Source organism: Macrotis lagotis, chromosome 4, assembly GCF_037893015.1.
Source record: "Macrotis lagotis isolate mMagLag1 chromosome 4, bilby.v1.9.chrom.fasta, whole genome shotgun sequence".
Taxonomy (NCBI): Eukaryota; Metazoa; Chordata; class Mammalia; order Peramelemorphia; family Peramelidae; genus Macrotis; species Macrotis lagotis.
The window spans coordinates 115492283-115509986 of NC_133661.1; the positions used below are offsets into that span (position 1 = coordinate 115492283).

Here is a 17704-nt window from a genome sequence, read left to right on the forward strand (position 1 = left end):
AAATAAAAAAAACTAAATGAGATACAACCTTTAGCTGGAAGCAATGTGTGTAAAACATGACCCTTTACTTATTCGTGCTCTTTGGGATGATTTTGATGTTAATTGATTGGAAATTTCCCATACAGTGTTCAGAGAATATGTCCAGAGAATATAAAACACTTTCCTGCTGTCTTTCTTGATGTCTGTTCTAGAATGGAAAAATAACTTGATGGGTCCCACATCCCAATGTTACCAATGAAAATGTAAGTTCCTTGAAACAAGGGTTCTATCATTTTTATATCATTAGTACCTAGAAATGTCTTAACAAATAATTCAGTGAATCTGTGATTTTGTTGATTTAAGTACTCCCATTAGTGGTGCAGCACCTTATTCTGTGCTACCCTTGTTCATATCTTCTTCAAAGGATGTACCCAGTAGATAGTGCTAGGGATCTTCAACTAGATCTCTTGATATTGCAGGCGTACCACAGGAACAGATGACTAGTTATGTGTATCCCTTGTTCTTTCTACATGACCAGCTCACCTCCTCTTCTAGTAACACATTTCTTTGAGGACATCTTTTTAATTGTTTCTCTTGAACAATTCTTCACTGGTCTACTATGAATCTCCATATCTTCTTCTGACTTGCAATTTTCATTCTTTGGAAACTGTTATTCCATGACTCGTACTTAGAACACCACCAAAAGAATATGTATCTTAAAAAGAAAAGTCTTTTTTTTTTTTTACGGAAGATCCATGAGATCATTAAAAGCATTGTTCAGTTTCCTACCAGCAATCCAGTCCATTCTTCCTCTGTTTAATTCTGGGGCCAACTCTGTTTCATGTCTTTTGAGATATATGGAACTGCTGAACCCCTTCTAAGTTCATTTTCTGGAAAATTGGCATTCTCCATCCTTTTGGATTTTCTTATGTTGTGACAAACACTTTTGAGAGATTATAGATCTCAATTAGGAGACTCTTCAGTTTTCCCCAGGTTTGATATAATCATCCAAATACTGGAACATATGGAATCTGTGGGGAATCCTTCTTTCATTTGCACTCTGTACTGAATATTCTCCATGATGATGACAACACATTTGGCAAACATATATCTACCTTTTTATGCTTCACTGAATATCAGTAATCAACGTCTGAATCAATTTACCTTTTCTTTCCCTCCTGATCCTTGGCAACAGATGTTGGGACCTAAGCTGCAATTATTAGAGTGATCTTTTTTCAAATCATGAATGCTGCAAAAATGAATGATCAAGTGCACAATAAAATAATGTTTCTTATTTTTTTTTGGCTGTATGTTAAAACTATTCCTTTGATTTTTTTTTACTTAGCTCTCTAAGAAAAATCTATGCATGATCCTTCCACTTAATTATAACTTCCTTTTGTCTTGTTTCCTTGATATTGAGGATATCAAGATTGAAATGATTGAACTCCTCCACAAATATGACCATTCACTGGTCACTGAACAAAGATATCACATTTAGAATATCAATAGATAATTTGATGTTTATAATTTTAAAACTATTTGATTCTTAGTACTCCCTGCTCCCTTTTTCACCACTCTGATAGTATCACTGCTGAAGGAAATTACCATGAGAGTGAGGCTCTTTTGTTTGAAAGGTAGTCATGAAAAAAGAATTACCAAATGGCCAGCCTTTTGGCAATTATCCTCTACCAAGATGTGTCCATCCCTCAGCCTTATGAGCCACCTGTAGCCCTCAAAGCCTACTCATGCAGACAGTTCTACACTCATTGGTAATATGGGTTACATTATTGTCAAAAACAAATCTTAAATTCTGTTTGCAGCCTTTGGCAAGTTTTTGTTGGATGATGTGGTCCAGAAGAGCTAAAGGTTGGATACCCATGCTGTACACACTTAGCTAATTTGGTCCTGGAAAAATAAAACCCTATTGTAGGGAGCATCTGCCAGAACTTGTTCTTCATTACTATAATCTTGGAGCAATGAAACATCACAATAGAATTTTATGGAAGGTCTTTTCCTTTGTAGACACTTCCTAAATATTGACCAGAATTGAAGGAGAACTTTGTAAATGGCAAGGAGTTCATTTCTTTGAGATAGTTATACAAATGACCATTTCTGCCAATACATAGTCTGAAGAAAAAGGCTTAAAAGGGCAGCTAGAATCCTGAACTTTGACTCAGGAAGACCTCAGTTTAGTTCCTACTTCAGACACTTACTAGCAATGAACTGGGCAAGTCACAGTCTCTGATCTGCATCAGTTTCTCCATCTATACAATGGGGATGACAACAGCACCTAAACAGTAAAAATACTGAGTCCCACTGACATTCCTGCAGATCACTTCACTATTGTTGGTCCCTTAAGGGCTTAGCAAGGATGATCAATGTTCCAAGGCAGTAGGGGTGGATATCAGGAAAAGCGGGCAGATGAGTGGCACAGCTCCTGACAGCTAAACCTGCATCTAGCATAAGTGACTGCAGGTACTCACTGGTAACTTCAAGAGTGTCAGTAAGCCTGGTGTTCTCATCTTATTCTAGAATAGTATGGGTGACCCTCTTTTAATTTACAAGATTCTGCCCACGTTTAGCAGGCTTTGAAGTGACAGGAATTGTGGGCTTTTCCTAGGTCCCAGTCGTTATGAAAGGGCAGGAAGTACTCACAGAGATGGTAACAGCTGCAGGATCAGTACCCAATTCACTAAGTGTCCATCTGAAGCAAACACAGACAAAATCCAAATGCACATTCCAGGAGAACGCAGAGAGATTACACCTAGAACCAGAGAAAGAGCTGAGCTGTGATCCTAAGATAGAGCCCCATTCCCTTCAGGAGAGTGGTAAGTAACTAGAAGGAAAGAGGGAAGACTTTGTGGAAGTTTATAGACTTGTAAGAACCTGGACAGCTTTCAGAATAGAAAATGTGTGGTGGGGAGATTTTCCTGCCTTTTGGAAAGGATTTTGTACAAAACTAGTACCTTTAAAACTGAATCTTTAGAAACTGAATTTGTAGCCTTCGAGTAGTCTCTATAGGTAGTTAAAGAGGAAGAGCTATTCTTTAATCTTGTGAAATCATTAGGTAGATTCTAGATTGGGAGGGGGGAGTGGGAGTTGGAAGGGAAAAGGGAAGGGGGAAAAGGCTAAGTCCTAGTAGATGAGGGCAGAGTCACAGAAAGTGTTTTGGCTTGCTTCAACTTGGGGCCCACAGGGACAACCTCCCTCCCAGAGGGGAGCTAAGAATGAGTCAAGCCACCACTGCCTTATGCCTCCAACTCAAGTTTATTACTGCTTAGCTTCCACATATATACTGTTAGATCTTCTGGGGTAGAACAAAAGGAAATGAGGGAATGGGGGTGTACAAGTAGTGTATGTGCAGCATCTTGCATTACAGGATAAGGGGGTACCTTGGGGGGGAGGTGGTAAAACACAGCTGTGTCCTGTGCCCTTGGGCTGTGGGGCAGAATGACCAGCTCCCAAGGATTCCAGTGCACCTTATCTCTCAGGGCAGCATGCCAGTTCCTGAGACTGTCCAGGTGGAGGGGCTGTTAGAATAGCCTATGTTCCCACAAGAAAGCTTAGACCCCTGAATTCAATAATTCTCAGTTATGTGTTATAGAACTATTCAAGTGACAGGAGTGTCACAGAGATGGGGGAAAACGGTTAGAAATGAAAGGACAAAATCTTGTTGCATCCCTTAGGTATTTCTCATTTCTCTTTTTCAGCAAATTCCTTTGACACAAAGAGGCAATAACAGAAATAGCTTATCTCCTATTTAAACTCATTTAGAAATATTGCCACATAAAATGGGTTGGAAACAGTTACAATCTAATGATTCTTTTTTCCTTTAGCTCTACCTACTTCTCAGGTGCTTGATCTTTCCATGGAAGCAAGTGGTAGTAATCAAGAGATTGCTAGCCAGTCCCAGGTAAGCTACTATTTGCTCTTTGTCTCCTATGCCATTGCCTCCACTAGAACTGTTTAACCCATGAGGAATATTGCTCTAGTTTCCTTCTCTCCACTCCCTTCAGCCTCACCCAAACTCAGTGATTATATCTAGTAGTCAAACTTGACTGTCCTGGGAAAAATAGGTTTCAAAAGTTCATTAACCTTCAAAATGTGTTGTGAACCTTCTTACATAGACATAGGAAGGGAGGGAGGGAGGAAGGAAGGAAGGAAGGAAAAGGAAAGATACAATAGCAGGAATTGATTATACAGGGGTGGCTAGGTGGCATAGTGGATAAAGCACTGGCCTTAGAGTCAGGAGTACCTGGGTTCAAATCTGGTCTCAGACACTTAATAATTACCTAGCTGTGTGGCCTTGGGCAAGCCACTTAACCCCATTTGCCTTGCAAAAACCTAAAAAAAAAAGAATTGATTATACTAATCTTCTGTTTGACAAACCCAAAGAGTTCAGCTGTCGGGATAAAAACTCTCTCTTCAATAAAAACTTGGGAAAATTGGAAGTTAGTATGGAAGAAACTTGGATTAAACCAACACCTCACAACCTATACCAAGATAAGATCAAAATGGATACAGGATCTAAACAAAGGAAACAATATTATAAACAAACTAGGAGATCAAGGAGTGGTTTACCGGTCAGATCTATGGAAAGTGAAGCTGTTTATAACCAAGGAAGAGATGGAGAACACCATTAAAAATAAACTAGTAATTCAATGTAAACTAGTAATTTAATGTAAAATTAAAAAGCTTTTGCACAGACAAAACCACTGTAACAAGATCAAAAGAAATGTAGTAAATTGGGAAACAAGTTTTACAACTAGAACTTCTGACAGAGGACTCATTTCTAAAATATACAGAGAACTGAGTCAAAATTTTTTTAAAAAGACAAGCCATTCCCCAATTGACAAATGGTCAAAGGATATGCAAAGGCAATTTACAGATGAGGAAATCAAAAACGATCTATAGTCATATGAAAAATTGCTCTAAATCACCAATTATTAGAGAAACGCAAATTAAAGCATCTCTGAGGTACCACCTCACACCTCTCAGACTGGCCAATATGACCAGAAAGGATAATGATCATTGTTGGAAGGGTTGTGGGAAATCTGGGACACTATTACATTATTGGTGGAGCTGTGAACTCATCCAACCTTTCTGGAGAGCAGTTTTGAATTATGCCCAAAAGGCAACAAAAATGTGTATACCCTTTGATCCAGCAATACCACTACTAGATCTATACCTTGAAGAGATTACGAAAAAGGGTAAAAACATCACTTGTACAAAAATATTCATTCTGTTTGTGGTGGCAAAGAATTGGAAATTGAGGGGATGTCCATCAGTTGGGGAATGGCTTAATAAACTGTGGTATATGTATGTGATGGAACCATTGTTCTATTAGAAACCAGAAGGTATGGGAATTTAGGGAAGCCTGGAAGGATTTGCATGAACTGATGTTGAGCGAGATGAGCAGAATCAGAACAATGTACCACCCTAACAGCAACATGGGGTTGATGATCAACCTTGATGGACTTGCTCTTATTAACAGGACAACAATCAGGCACAATTTTGGGGTATCTGCAATGGAGAATGCCATCTGTATCCTGAGAAAGAATTGTGGAGTTTGAACAAAGAACAAAGAACATTATTACCTTTAATTTTAAAAAAAGTTATCTTGTTATATAATTCTGCTATATCTCATACTTTATGTTTCTTCCTTAAGGATATGATTTCTCTCTCATCACATTCAATTTAGATCAATGCATACCATGGAAACAATGAAAAGACTAACAGACTACCTTCTGTGGGGGGTGTGGGGAAGAAAGCAAGATTGGGGGTAAAATTGTAAAATTCAAAATAAATAAAATCTTTCAAAAAAAGAGAGAATGAATCGGGCTAAGGAACATGTTCATACATTTTATGAAAATTCTTATTTTTTTCATACTGACTGCTGGGCTTCTGCAAATTTGCATAATTGTTTTAAATAACTAGATGTGTCATTTCTTTTGTGTTTCTTTTACCCAATAGACTTCCCACACTCAGAAATGAATATAAATTTCTTTGCTTTCAAACAAGGCAATTGCATTTTTCTGGAGTCAGTCATTTCAGAGTGGGACAATTTTTTTCATTTCAGCAACTGATGACTTTTGGAGATGTGGCCATGTACTTCTCTGAGGAGGCAGAGGAGCAGTCGGACCTAGTTCCACAGGACCTATGCCAAGATCAAACTCGGGAGAATTGTGAGCATGGTGTCTCACAGAGTAAGAAAACTCTTCCCTGTTAAACTCTTAAGTTATTGTGCTTCAGTAGGACCACTCCCCTTAGAACTCACAAATGACAGAGATATCCATTCCCTTCCCTCTTAGCACAGAGGAATTTTTAAAATTCAGTAAATTTCTTTTTTTTAAAACCCAGTAAGTTCTCTGTTTGTTTCCTTATGAACAGGATTTCCAATCCCCAGACCCAGTATTATCTCTCACTTACAGCAAGAGAAGAAACTGGAGAACTCAGATCTTGAAAGTTCTAAGGAAATGGAAAATTCAAGAGATTCTCAAATTTGTGGTGGAGAACAAGCAAAATTTGGTCAAGCATCAGTAATGAAAAAAGTCAAACACTGGGAAGATCTGGAGCATCAGGGCTTGGAAGATGAGAAGGTGGCAGGTGTACACTGGGGCTATGAGGAAACCAAAATTTTCCTAGGGATTCTTGGTGAGTCTTGGATTTATGAAAAACTCCGAACTTGTCACCGGAACCGTCAAGTATACAGGATTGTATCTGAGCGACTACGTGAGCGAGGCTTCCTCCGTACTCTGGAACAATGTCGATATAGATTTAAAAACCTTCAGACAAATTATCGCAAAGCAAGAAGCACCCACACTCCAGGAACCTGTCCATTCTATGAAGAGATGGATGCTCTTTTGAGTCCTCATGTTGTTATCACTGCACCGGAGATGGAAGGGAATCTCCTTGGGCAGGGGGACCATGATGTTGAAATTGAAGAACTTGAAAGGGATAGTTGGGAACATGAGGCGATAACAATGACAGGGGTTGTGTTAGAGGGTGGATCCAAGGAACTGAACCTGGGCCATCCAGCAGCATCTCTGGAAGAATTACATTCAGGGGCTTTAACAGAGGATTCTGATGGTGATGAATTGTGTCATGACGAACCATCTGAAAGCCCCAGTACCCCAACCCTGTTTCGAAGTGCCACAGGTAAGAACACTATGTCAAGAACAAAGCTGGGAATTCCTGGGTTTTCATGAAATTTAGTATTGGATTCTTGTCCTAACCTCATATTTCAGAAATGTCATAGAATCAGGGCAGTATAATAAGAAGGCATGTGGGCCAAGGCTATGTGCTTGCACAAAAGTCCTCCTTCATGGGACTAGTCAGAATATCCATTACATCAGAATAATTTAAGTAAACAAATTCATGTTTTAGAGAGACTACCAAAACCTAATCTTAGAAAACAACTCCAATCCAATTGTTTTTTAGGAAGTCACTGCTAAAAAAAGATTAGAAAGGAATGGTGGTAGGAGAAGGATTAAAAACTTCTACTGCCCACATGGTCAACAGCCTTAATTTGATAGGTCTAAACTTTTCTCTAGGAGTACACTGGGGTTATGAAGAAACCAAGATTTTTCTGGGGATTCTTGGTGAGCCACGTATTTATGAAAAACTCCGGACCCGTCATCGGAACCGTCAAGTGTACAGGATTGTGGCTGAGCGACTTCGTGAATGTGGCTTCCTCCGGACTTTGGAGCAATGTCGTTACAGATTTAAAAACCTTCAGACACACTACCGTAAAGCAAGAAGTGGCCACACCCCAGAAACCTGCCCTTTCTATGAGGAGATGGATGCCCTAATGAGTCCATGGACCACCATTACTCCCTTTGATGTCCTAGAGATGGCAGGGGGTCTCCTAAAGGGAAAAGCTGAATCCGAGGAAAGCATTGACCAGGAGAACCAGGAGACAGTAGCAGAAGATGGCAATCATATGGAAGTGGAGGCTTCACCAAAGGAGCTCAAGAAGTCACAGGATGTATTTCAGAATCCCAGTGGTAAGCAACTCTTTCTATGGGACCTTATATTCATGATAGTGGTCTTAATGCAGAGAGTCACAATCTAGGTATTAGGAAATGTCAGTTGTAGTACTGATTCTGCTATTGATCTGTGTCAAAAACACCATTTGCTTATCACATGTCCTGATTATAAATTGTTGATCTCCCAATAACAAAATGCTCCACATGCATATCTCTCTATTGACTCAGGCGCTATCCTTGGTGCTAGGGCTGTGAGCAGTCTGATACAGGGAACAAAGAAGATATGCTTTTCTTAGCTCAAGAACATGTCATATTAATTGCTATTGATAGAAATGAAAACTACAGAAGTGATAGGAAATTGGTTAAAGAGGGTCACTTTATTGAGCTAAAGTAGAAAGTTTGCGGTTATTTGTTTCTAAAGTACCTGAAAGCATTGCTATAGGTATTTTGTTGCCCTAATATATAATTTTCCTGCATCTCCTAAATCTTAAACTTGCCCATATGCCTATTGCCTTCAGAATACAAATTTTTACGTCATCTTTAATCATAGAGTCTATAAACTTTCTAACTATACACCAAACTTTCCTAATTTCCTAGGTTTTTTTCTTAATGCCTTTTTAATACTTTTTATGGAAGTAAACTTCAGAAAAAGTTCTAAAGAAATTTCATGGGACTTGTTTGTATTTTCTTAAGCAGAACTTCCCATTCTCAAGCCAGAGTCAAATTCCAAGGCTGTGAGGGAGGAAGATCTGTGGAATGTCAGTCTTCCTGATTCCAAGGAAATTCAGAGAACTTCCCATTCAGGTAAGAACAAAGAAACAATCGAACCTGTGGTTGTGACCAGAAGAGAGTTAGGACATGTTGGGAGCAGGGGAATTCACAGAGGACATTTATTTTGTAGATAGGCAACAGCTGCATTTTCTTTACCTCCTCAGTGCCAAAGTGGCACCAAAAAAGAATAATACTACAGGAGAAATGAGTGCCCAAGATGACCTACTCACTGTTCTTGAGGCTTGTAACTAGCACAATGGTTGTAAATAGAACCGACTAAATTTGTAATCTTCTACTTATCTTTGAGAACTTACTGAGCACTCATTGGACATGTGCCAATATTTTAAATGTTACATGCTTCATCCACAAACAGTTTTTATTCCCTCCATTTGAAAGATCAGTAATATCTATTTTCTACTCATTTTTCAGATTTGGAAAAGAGCAGTGAGAACAAGAGTAATCCAAGCCAGGAAATTTCTGAGGAATTAGAACTACATGCAACATTACTGGGAAGCTCCAAAGGAAATGTTTCCCATTATCTTAATTGGAGGAAAGCCTGGGAAAGTGAATACAGAACTGAAAGTCAATGGGAAATGCTCCCAGGGGAGGCACAAAGCTCACCATCTCCTCGGGAAAGAAATTTAGGCAATTTTATAGGTCTTCAAGGAACTTATATAGGAGAAAACTCATACACATGTTCTGAATGTGGAAAAAACTTCTGTCAGAGCTCACATCTTGCTGTACATCGATTAGCTCACATTGGGGAGAAAAAATCATATAATTGTGATGAGTGTGGCAAGACCTTTGGTCGAAGTTCACATCTTATTTGCCACCAGAGAATTCACACAGGAGAGAAGCCTTACAAATGTCCTGAATGTGGAAAAGGCTTCAGCGATCACTCTAACCTCACAGCACATCAAAGAATCCATACAGGAGAGAAACCCTATAAATGTGGTGAGTGCTGGAAAAGCTTCAATCAGAGCTCAAGCCTCATTATGCATCAGAGAATTCATACAGGAGAAAAACCTCATAAGTGCAGTGAATGTGGAAAAAGCTTCACTAATAGTTCACATTTCAATGCTCACTGGCGGACACACACAGGTGAAAAACCCTACCAATGTCCTGAATGTGGGAAACGATTTAGTAAGAGTTCTACCCTCACCAGTCATCAGAGAATACATACAGGAGAAAAACCTTATGAATGTCTTGAATGTGGAAAAAGTTTCAGTGATCGTTCAAATCTCATTACACATAGACGAATTCATACAGGAGAGAGACCCTATAAGTGTGGTGAGTGTGGGAAAAGCTTCAATCAGAGTTCAAGTCTTATTATACACCAGAGAATACATACAGGAGAAAAACCCTATGAATGTAGTGAATGTGGCAGAAGGTTTAATAACAGCTCACACTTTAGTGCACATCGGAGAACTCATATAGGAGAGAAGCGTTAATTGGCACCAGACATTGGGGAAGTATCAGTAAAGATTCAAGTTTTAAATACCAGTCAACCCCAAAAGAAAACTTTCTATTGTATTTAATTCTGTACTGCACCTGAAAAAGACTAAAAGTAGTTGAGGTTCACTGACCCAACAGAAATAGGTTTGTTGTTTTTTTTTTTATTAAAATGGGCTCTTGTCTTAGAAAACATTCTTCAAGCTTCTCTTTTAAATGATGTTGAAACAAAAGCCATGTTTCCAAAGCCATTAGAGACCAGAGTTCTTTTCTTACTTAGTCACCTTCTCACTGTATGGCTCCTGTGTGACTATGCCTTAGCTTCCAATTTCAGAAATAGGAAGAGAACAGTCCTGTCCTTGAACACCCTCCCTGCCTGGAGAGAGAAGTGGCATTATCACCATCAGAGTAGTGACAAAGACAGTCATATAACCTAGCTGCCAGATCCACAGTGGGTGTGCAGTGATCATTACCCAGCATCATTTGAGAAGGTGAAAGTAAAAAGATCACATCTCTTAAGAATATCTTCCAGGGAAGGATGGAAGCAAAGATCAGTGCCAAAGATTATTATTCTCTAAACTATTATGAACACCACCTGCCAGTTTGATTTTTCTTTATTTAATTAGGTATGGCTATGAGTAATGGTACTATATTTAATTAAAGTCAATAGCCATCATAGTAAGTGCCTACTATATAGAAAGCTCTACACTATGCACCATAAGTAGGGGTGGAAGGAATACAAAAATCATTGTTCCAAATTAAGCTATGCTTCCACAGTTTGGAAGAATTAGTCTTTGGTTTGAAACCTGCTGATGTGTATAAGATAATGTAATTGGGTTATGTAGGAGAGACAAAGTGGATGATTTTTTGAGATGTGGTAACAGTGTCTTTAAAAATTGGCTTACTTTTAAGACAGGCCTCTGAGTCTCCTGGACTATAAATATGCTGGATACTTCCCCCCCGCCCCAGTCAAATCCCATGATTTCTATCTGTGCCTCATTGCTAGTCCCACCAAACATCAAGATGAATGGAATCAGGCTTAATGTGTGAGATCAGGTGTCACTTCCAGAAAGATGAAAAATTCCGAAAAGTAAAGTTGTTTCCATACCCAGCCTTTGTAAGGCTTCAGAATCAACAATAATTTCCCTTTCTCTTAATAAAACAATTCTATTTTTTCTTGTTTCATTTCTGTTTTTCATTGTAGCTTCAGTCAGTCATAAAACATTAATGATTTCCATCAAACTTCTGTCCATACCTATCAGTATAGTACCGTAGTTAGGTGGTACAGTGAATAGAGATCAGGTCTGGAGTCAGGAAGATTTGAGTTCAAATGCAGCCTTAGACACCTACTAGCTCTTTGACCCTGAGAAAGTCACTTAACTTCACCTATAAAATGAGTTGGGAAAGGAAAAGGAAAACTACTCTAGTATCTTTACCATGAAAATTCCAAATGGGGTCACAAAGAATCAGACACAACTGAACAATAAATGATATCAGTATATTCTCTGCCATTCTTTCCCCAGTATATTATTCTTCATTTCACTAATCTAAGAGAATACACTGTCTGTGAACACTTGGACAAATGCTTTTTTTTTTTTTGCCTTGTGTAATTTTATATGTTTGCTTTGGGAGATAACCCTCCACCTGGGATATGAGAAATTTGGGGGGGGGGGTATCTGGAGATCCCAAAAAATGTGTATATGTTTTTCAACTTTTCTAGGATAGGAGTCATAATCTATGTAGTCTAAGAAATTCTATAGAAGCCATTAACATTCTTAGCTTTATTGTGACTAAATTAAATGACTTTCCTTTGTGATGGTGACATGAGAAAACAAACCAGTCTCAAAGGAACTCTAGCTGTGAGTAAACTCTAGAAAAGACAAGGGGGAAAAAATCTGTGAAGAGAAGTTATATGCTAACTTCTTGACTGAAGCAGTAACTAAAGGAAAGGCCTATAGTTTGCATAAATAGATGTGAGAGGTTCCCTTTTAGCATGGTAGATACCAGGTGTTCTTATTTATATGAAACCTAGATGCCTGGGGAATTGAGTGATAAGTTCCTGATCTGGGCAAAATAATTTAGTTAAGTTTTATGCAGTTCTCAAGCTACAGTTCTGTGATAGGATCGGTTTGACCATACTCCAGAACTTACTTTTGATTTTCTCTGTGATGTTTTTACTGGTATCTGAAAAATCAAGATTAAAAATGTTTAGAAGGGAAATATTTTGTCAGATCAATGTCCCTGCATACCCAGGATCCAAGGAAGAGGCAGAACCTTACTGAAATTCCTCTAAATGTAAGAACTGTTTAGGCACTATCATGAATAGTACTAATAATGCTTCAGCTCTAACTTGCCAAGTCTGTTCTGTCCTAGTGAGGTAAAATGTCTCATTCTCAGAATTTCCTTTTGCTGGGTATGGACATACTGATAGGTATGGACAAGATACCAGAATTTTAGTTCCCTCTAAAATAAAAATTAAAAGGCTAAATCAGGTCTTCCCAAAAAACAATGATAACAAAGGGGTTATGAGAATCAACCTACTTGCCTTCATCAGTGTCTGATTGGCTATTTTTGCCTGAGGATCTTGAGTGATTTAATGAAGTCTTTCTCTTGGGAAAAGACATATTTATGTACTAAAACAAGATCACAGTGCTTTTCTACTAGAAATATAGAATGTAAATTATTTGAGTCTTGTTGAGTCTTATGCATAGTACTGTCCATAACCAAAATAGTCTCTGCTTTGGATAATTGAGTATTTGAAGATCTTCCTCAAAATCCACTGAGGTCAGAGATATTCTTTAAAAAAATTGAACAAAGTCGAAAAAAGCTACCATGTTTTACTACAGAGCATCTCTTGGTCAGAAATACTAGATTGGGTTGACCAATATAATGGATACTCTTAAGGCTACCTGACTTTCATTTTCATAGAAATTTGAAGTTTGAACAAACTTTAAAGATCATTTAGAACTCCAGTCCAATAAGAAAATCTACAAGAACCTTCACATGGTCATTCAGTAACCCAAGTACATATATCACTAAGTCAAAAGTGGTCCAGTTAATTGTTTTATATATATATATATTTATATATATATATATATATATATATATATATATATTTTTTTTTTTTTTTTAATTTGGAGTTTAAAGTTACCTCCCTTTGACTTCAACCACTGGTCTTTTTTCTTCCCTACAGAAACAGAATAATTCCATTTTCTAATGATCAAAGCTTTTGAGAATATTGATTTACTAAGCAACACATGACAATCGCTCAATAAACCAGGACCAAGCGTCCTCAGCTTTGACACTTGTCCCCCACCCCACTCCAATACATGGGGAGATATATCTATGCATTAAAAATCAATTCATTAAGGGGCAGCTAGGTGGCGTAGTGGATAAAGCACCGGCCTTGGAGTCAGGAGTATCTGGGTTCAAATATGGTCTCAGACACTTAATAATTACCTAGCTGTGTGGCCTTGGGCAAGCAACTTAACCCCATTTGCCTTGCAAAAACCTAAAAAAAAAAAAAAATCAATTCATTGAATAACCAAACATTTGAAAGCTTATAAGTTCACTTGGGCAACTAGGTGGCACAGTGGATAGAATGATGGGCCTGAAGACAGGAAGATCTGACTCAAATATAGCCTCAGACCCTTACAGCTATGTGACCCTGGGCAAATCATTTAATCCCATTTGCCTGTTTCCTCTTCTGTCAATTGAGCTGGAGAAGGAAATGGCAAAACTACTCCAGTATCTTTACCAAGAAGATCCCAAATGAGGTTTGAACTTGGATTTAGCACTGGATATATAGCTTCCAGAATTAAGAGATATCCTTGACTTTTAGAGCACTCCCATCCACAGAAAGTTAAAGAGAAGGGATGAGTAGTGCTCAGAGCTCTGTAGGGAAGCTGGAAGAAGGGGTTAGTAAAATTTCTATTGGCTGAGAACTACATTGTAATAAGTCAGAAGTTGCACCACCTGTGGCTAATTTTTTCAATTTCCAATAGTTAGCATACTGACGGGGACATAAGTATTTTATAGATGCTTTATCAGGTCCATAAGGTTGTTCAACTCACAAAGCCTTACTTGAAGTGTTGCTGCTCAGGGATGACACATAAGTAACTATTTCAGTCAAAAAATAATATGTATATTGTGCCAAGGCAAGGGTACCATTTGTATTACAGGGCATTATAAAATTGGACACAGTGGTGGGTGAAAGTTGAAATGACTGATAAACAATCAAGCTCCGAGGCATGTTGATTTATTAAGCAATACGTGACAATTGCTCAATATACCAGGACCAGTCCTTCTCAACTTTGGCACTTGGGGAGATATGTCTATGCATTAAAAACCATCTCATCGAATAAAACCGATTAACTAGAGAACAATCAAGCAGGATATAAAATTAGGTAATCCAATTTCTAATTGGAGGAAAGATTAGGAACTTCTCCAATTAAGAGGGGGAAACCGGTACAAGTTCCTGAATTCAGAAGTGTCACAACTCCAATATATTCAAAGGAAAGTGGAAACTGACTGATGGGGCATTTTTCAGATGAAATATGTATTTCTTGAGATCTGAGACTGTGGCAAAACTCCTTACATCAGTCTTTGGATCTGACTGGGTTTCTAGTCAACATAACCCAAACCTGGAGGCTTTTAGTGAGTTTATAAACTAGCTGGGGAGCTCAGGTATAAGCATGCAATATATGCTGCCTTTTATAAGGATACTTTGCATATCCTGTGTCAATCTATGGTGTAAAAAAATAAGATGCTGTAGAGCCAAGAGCTCATTATTAGCAGATATGTAATTTCTAAATTAGTAATGACAGTTAATTTAAACCTAAGAGGGAGAAAATGGTAAGGGGAAGAGAATCGGAAGAAAATTCAGATGGCAGCTGCTCACCAGCAAGCATGTATTAAATTTGAGTAAGTATGACGGATACTGGAGGTAGAACACAAAAATTGCTACTGATGGAAAACATCAGATACACAGATAAATTAATATGGTTTGGGGGCGGCTAGGTGGTGCAGTGGATAAAGTGGATAAAAAAAGAAACATATTTTTAAAAATCTTACTTCCAAAGTCTTTCAACCCTTCCCTCACCCAATGAGAAGCCAAGCAACACGCCCACTATACACAAGAAATGATACCAAACCTATTAACCTACTAGCCATGTAGAAAAACAAAAACTCAAAGGAAATTTAAAGTGAACAGTTTAATACTAAAAGGCCAATCGGATGGATGTTTTCTTCACGAGTTTCTGGGGATTTCCTTGGCTGGGCCTGAACATTAAGACCTTAATCACTTCGGCTAACCGGAGAGGAGAAAGAGAGGCGGGAGACCAAACGGGAGAGCGAGGAGGGAGGGCATGAGACGGTCCTAGTCGCGGAGACAGAAATGAACCGCCCAAGGCTTGACTTCCGCTTTCTCGGAAGCTCCCAGCGGAAGAGGCGGGACTTCCTTCACTGGCTCTAAAAGTTTCCGGGGCGCAGACTCAGGCGGCCAATCCGACGTCGCCTTCCGGTAGTTCTGACTTCCCGCTACGCAGTGCATCCGAAGCACTCGAGAAAAGAGAAGTCGGAAGTGACGCACCCTACCCCGGGGCGGGCCATAGTCCGGGGCGGGGCGGGGCATCTGGAGCCAGGTTAGAGTCCCGCCTCCCCAGTTAAGTAGCTGTGGTCCCTGGTAGGGCACTGAACCTTTTAGAGCCCCCCAGCTTCTGGCTTCACCCAGGAACCCCAGGCCAGCCTAAGCATCTAAATAAAACCCCTTCCCCCCAACCCATTTTTGGGGGTTTGTTTATTTTCCAAGGCAATGGGGTTAAGTGACTTACCCAAGGCCACACAGCTAAGGTAATCATTAAGTGTGTGGTGCTCTATCCACTGTGCCACCTAGACGCCCCCAAACTCATCTTCTAACTTCTAACTGATTTCAGTCAATCTACTTTAGAATTAATCTTATCTTGTGTCTGGAGCTTTGATAAGTGATGAAGATAAAAACAAAAGCAAAAATTAATCCCTACCCTCAAGTGGCTTACAAGTCTAAAATGGAAAGTCAGATATAAATAAAATAGGTGCTTACAACTATATTTACATAGCAGCTGGAAGATAGCCTTAGAGGAAGTAGCCCCTAAAAGTTGGTGGTAAATGAAGGAAAAACATTTATTAGGAGTTGACTATGCACTAGTCTCTGTGATTGGGGGATGCAAATAGAAAAAGAAGATCGTCCTTGCCATCAAGTAGCTTAAATTCTGACTGGGGAGACAACACCTTGTGTGGGACAAATGCCACTTAAATAAATTCCGGAGATCTCTCAAGGTATAAAGAGAAAGCTGGAGGAATGGGCCACAATCAATTACAGAGATTGAGGCCAAAGCAAAAGGCCCAAGAATCACATTTATCCTAACTCGATTCCTGCCCCCCACTGACCCACCCTCGTTATTGAGGAATGTGGTTTTACTAATTTAGGGGAAAAGAGCATAAAATTTAAACCAAAACCAGATTATCTGTTCAAACCCAGGGACTGAATGGTCCTCCGGACTTCAACAGATAAAGTGGGGTCAGTTGACTCTTCACCAATATCCCAGAGGTTGCTTTGTCAAGGGAGGAGAGGCACATAGTTAACTATTCTCCAATCTATAATATTCTACTGAAGAAATCTCAGACTTTATCCCACTCAACCTAAAGATTTCAAGTTCCAGGCTTGAATAGGATGGGGGAAACCTGAAGAAGGTAGCATTTCCTGAGTCTTTAAGGAAAGTGGGGACTCTCTAGTAACCTTTAGGATTATATGCAAGTGTCTAGTCTGAAAATATCCCCTCAGTGAAATAGTGAAGGATTTCCCCCAAGAGTCTGATTCTGAAGAGGCCAAGGAGCTCCAGAGTGATTATAAAAATAGCATAATAAAGTGGAATACTCACAGTCTAGAATGGGGGCTAGACCAACATATTGGAATCCCCCCTCCCCCTGTGAACGGTCTGGAGTAATTATAGAAATTAGAAGAAGGGAGGAGTTATATAATATATTAAGGGCAGATTGACTAATATTTGGGGGCCTTTTCAGCTCTGCACAGGCCTGGGGTCCCTAGACATTTGGTTGCCATTTCAGTGTTGTTTTGGAATTCAGGATTTGCAAGACTGAACATTTTCAGTCATACCCTGATCAGTATGCTTTCTTTTGGTTTACATTAATTATGGTTTACATTACCCATAGTTTTCATTGATACAGACTTATTATTAGTAGTAGTAGTAGTAGTATTGTTATTATTTTATTATTTCATCACTGATAGAAACTTTCCTTTGCTAGGAAACCCACATCATCCTTTTCCTTGCTTAAGGAATCCATATCATTGCTTTCACCGCTTAAGAAGTTCACATTATTATTATTCACATCAATAGGGATTCCACAGGGAGCCATGGAATTTATTGAATAAGAGATTTATCATGTTTAATGGTTAAGGAAAATGATCATTTTGGAAACTGTGTGAAGGATGAATTGGAGAGGGGATGGCAGCAGGG

The 17704-nt window shown here is 39.0% G+C and overlaps 1 protein-coding gene across 6 annotated transcripts in view; it reads left to right on the plus strand.

Moving 5' to 3' along the window:
* Positions 1-11375, plus strand: part of LOC141521395 (zinc finger and SCAN domain-containing protein 29-like) — a 12914-nt gene extending 1539 nt beyond the window's left edge. For 2 of the 6 annotated variants that reach the window (XM_074233919.1, XM_074233918.1), the window contains 7 exons: positions 2600-2807; positions 3816-3892; positions 6059-6185; positions 6370-7137; positions 7533-7985; positions 8661-8771; positions 9168-11375. In XM_074233919.1, coding sequence (XP_074090020.1) covers positions 2600-2807; positions 3816-3892; positions 6059-6185; positions 6370-7137; positions 7533-7985; positions 8661-8771; positions 9168-10189 — 2766 coding nt within the window. In that variant the 3' untranslated portion in view covers positions 10190-11375. Of the gene's footprint in view, positions 1-22; positions 243-2599; positions 2808-3815; positions 3893-6058; positions 6186-6369; positions 7138-7532; positions 7986-8660; positions 8772-9167 lie in introns of those variants that run through there. The other 4 variants (XM_074233922.1, XM_074233921.1, XM_074233920.1 and 1 more) reach the window with 4 other exon arrangements.
* Positions 11376-17704: the final 6329 nt, after the last annotated feature.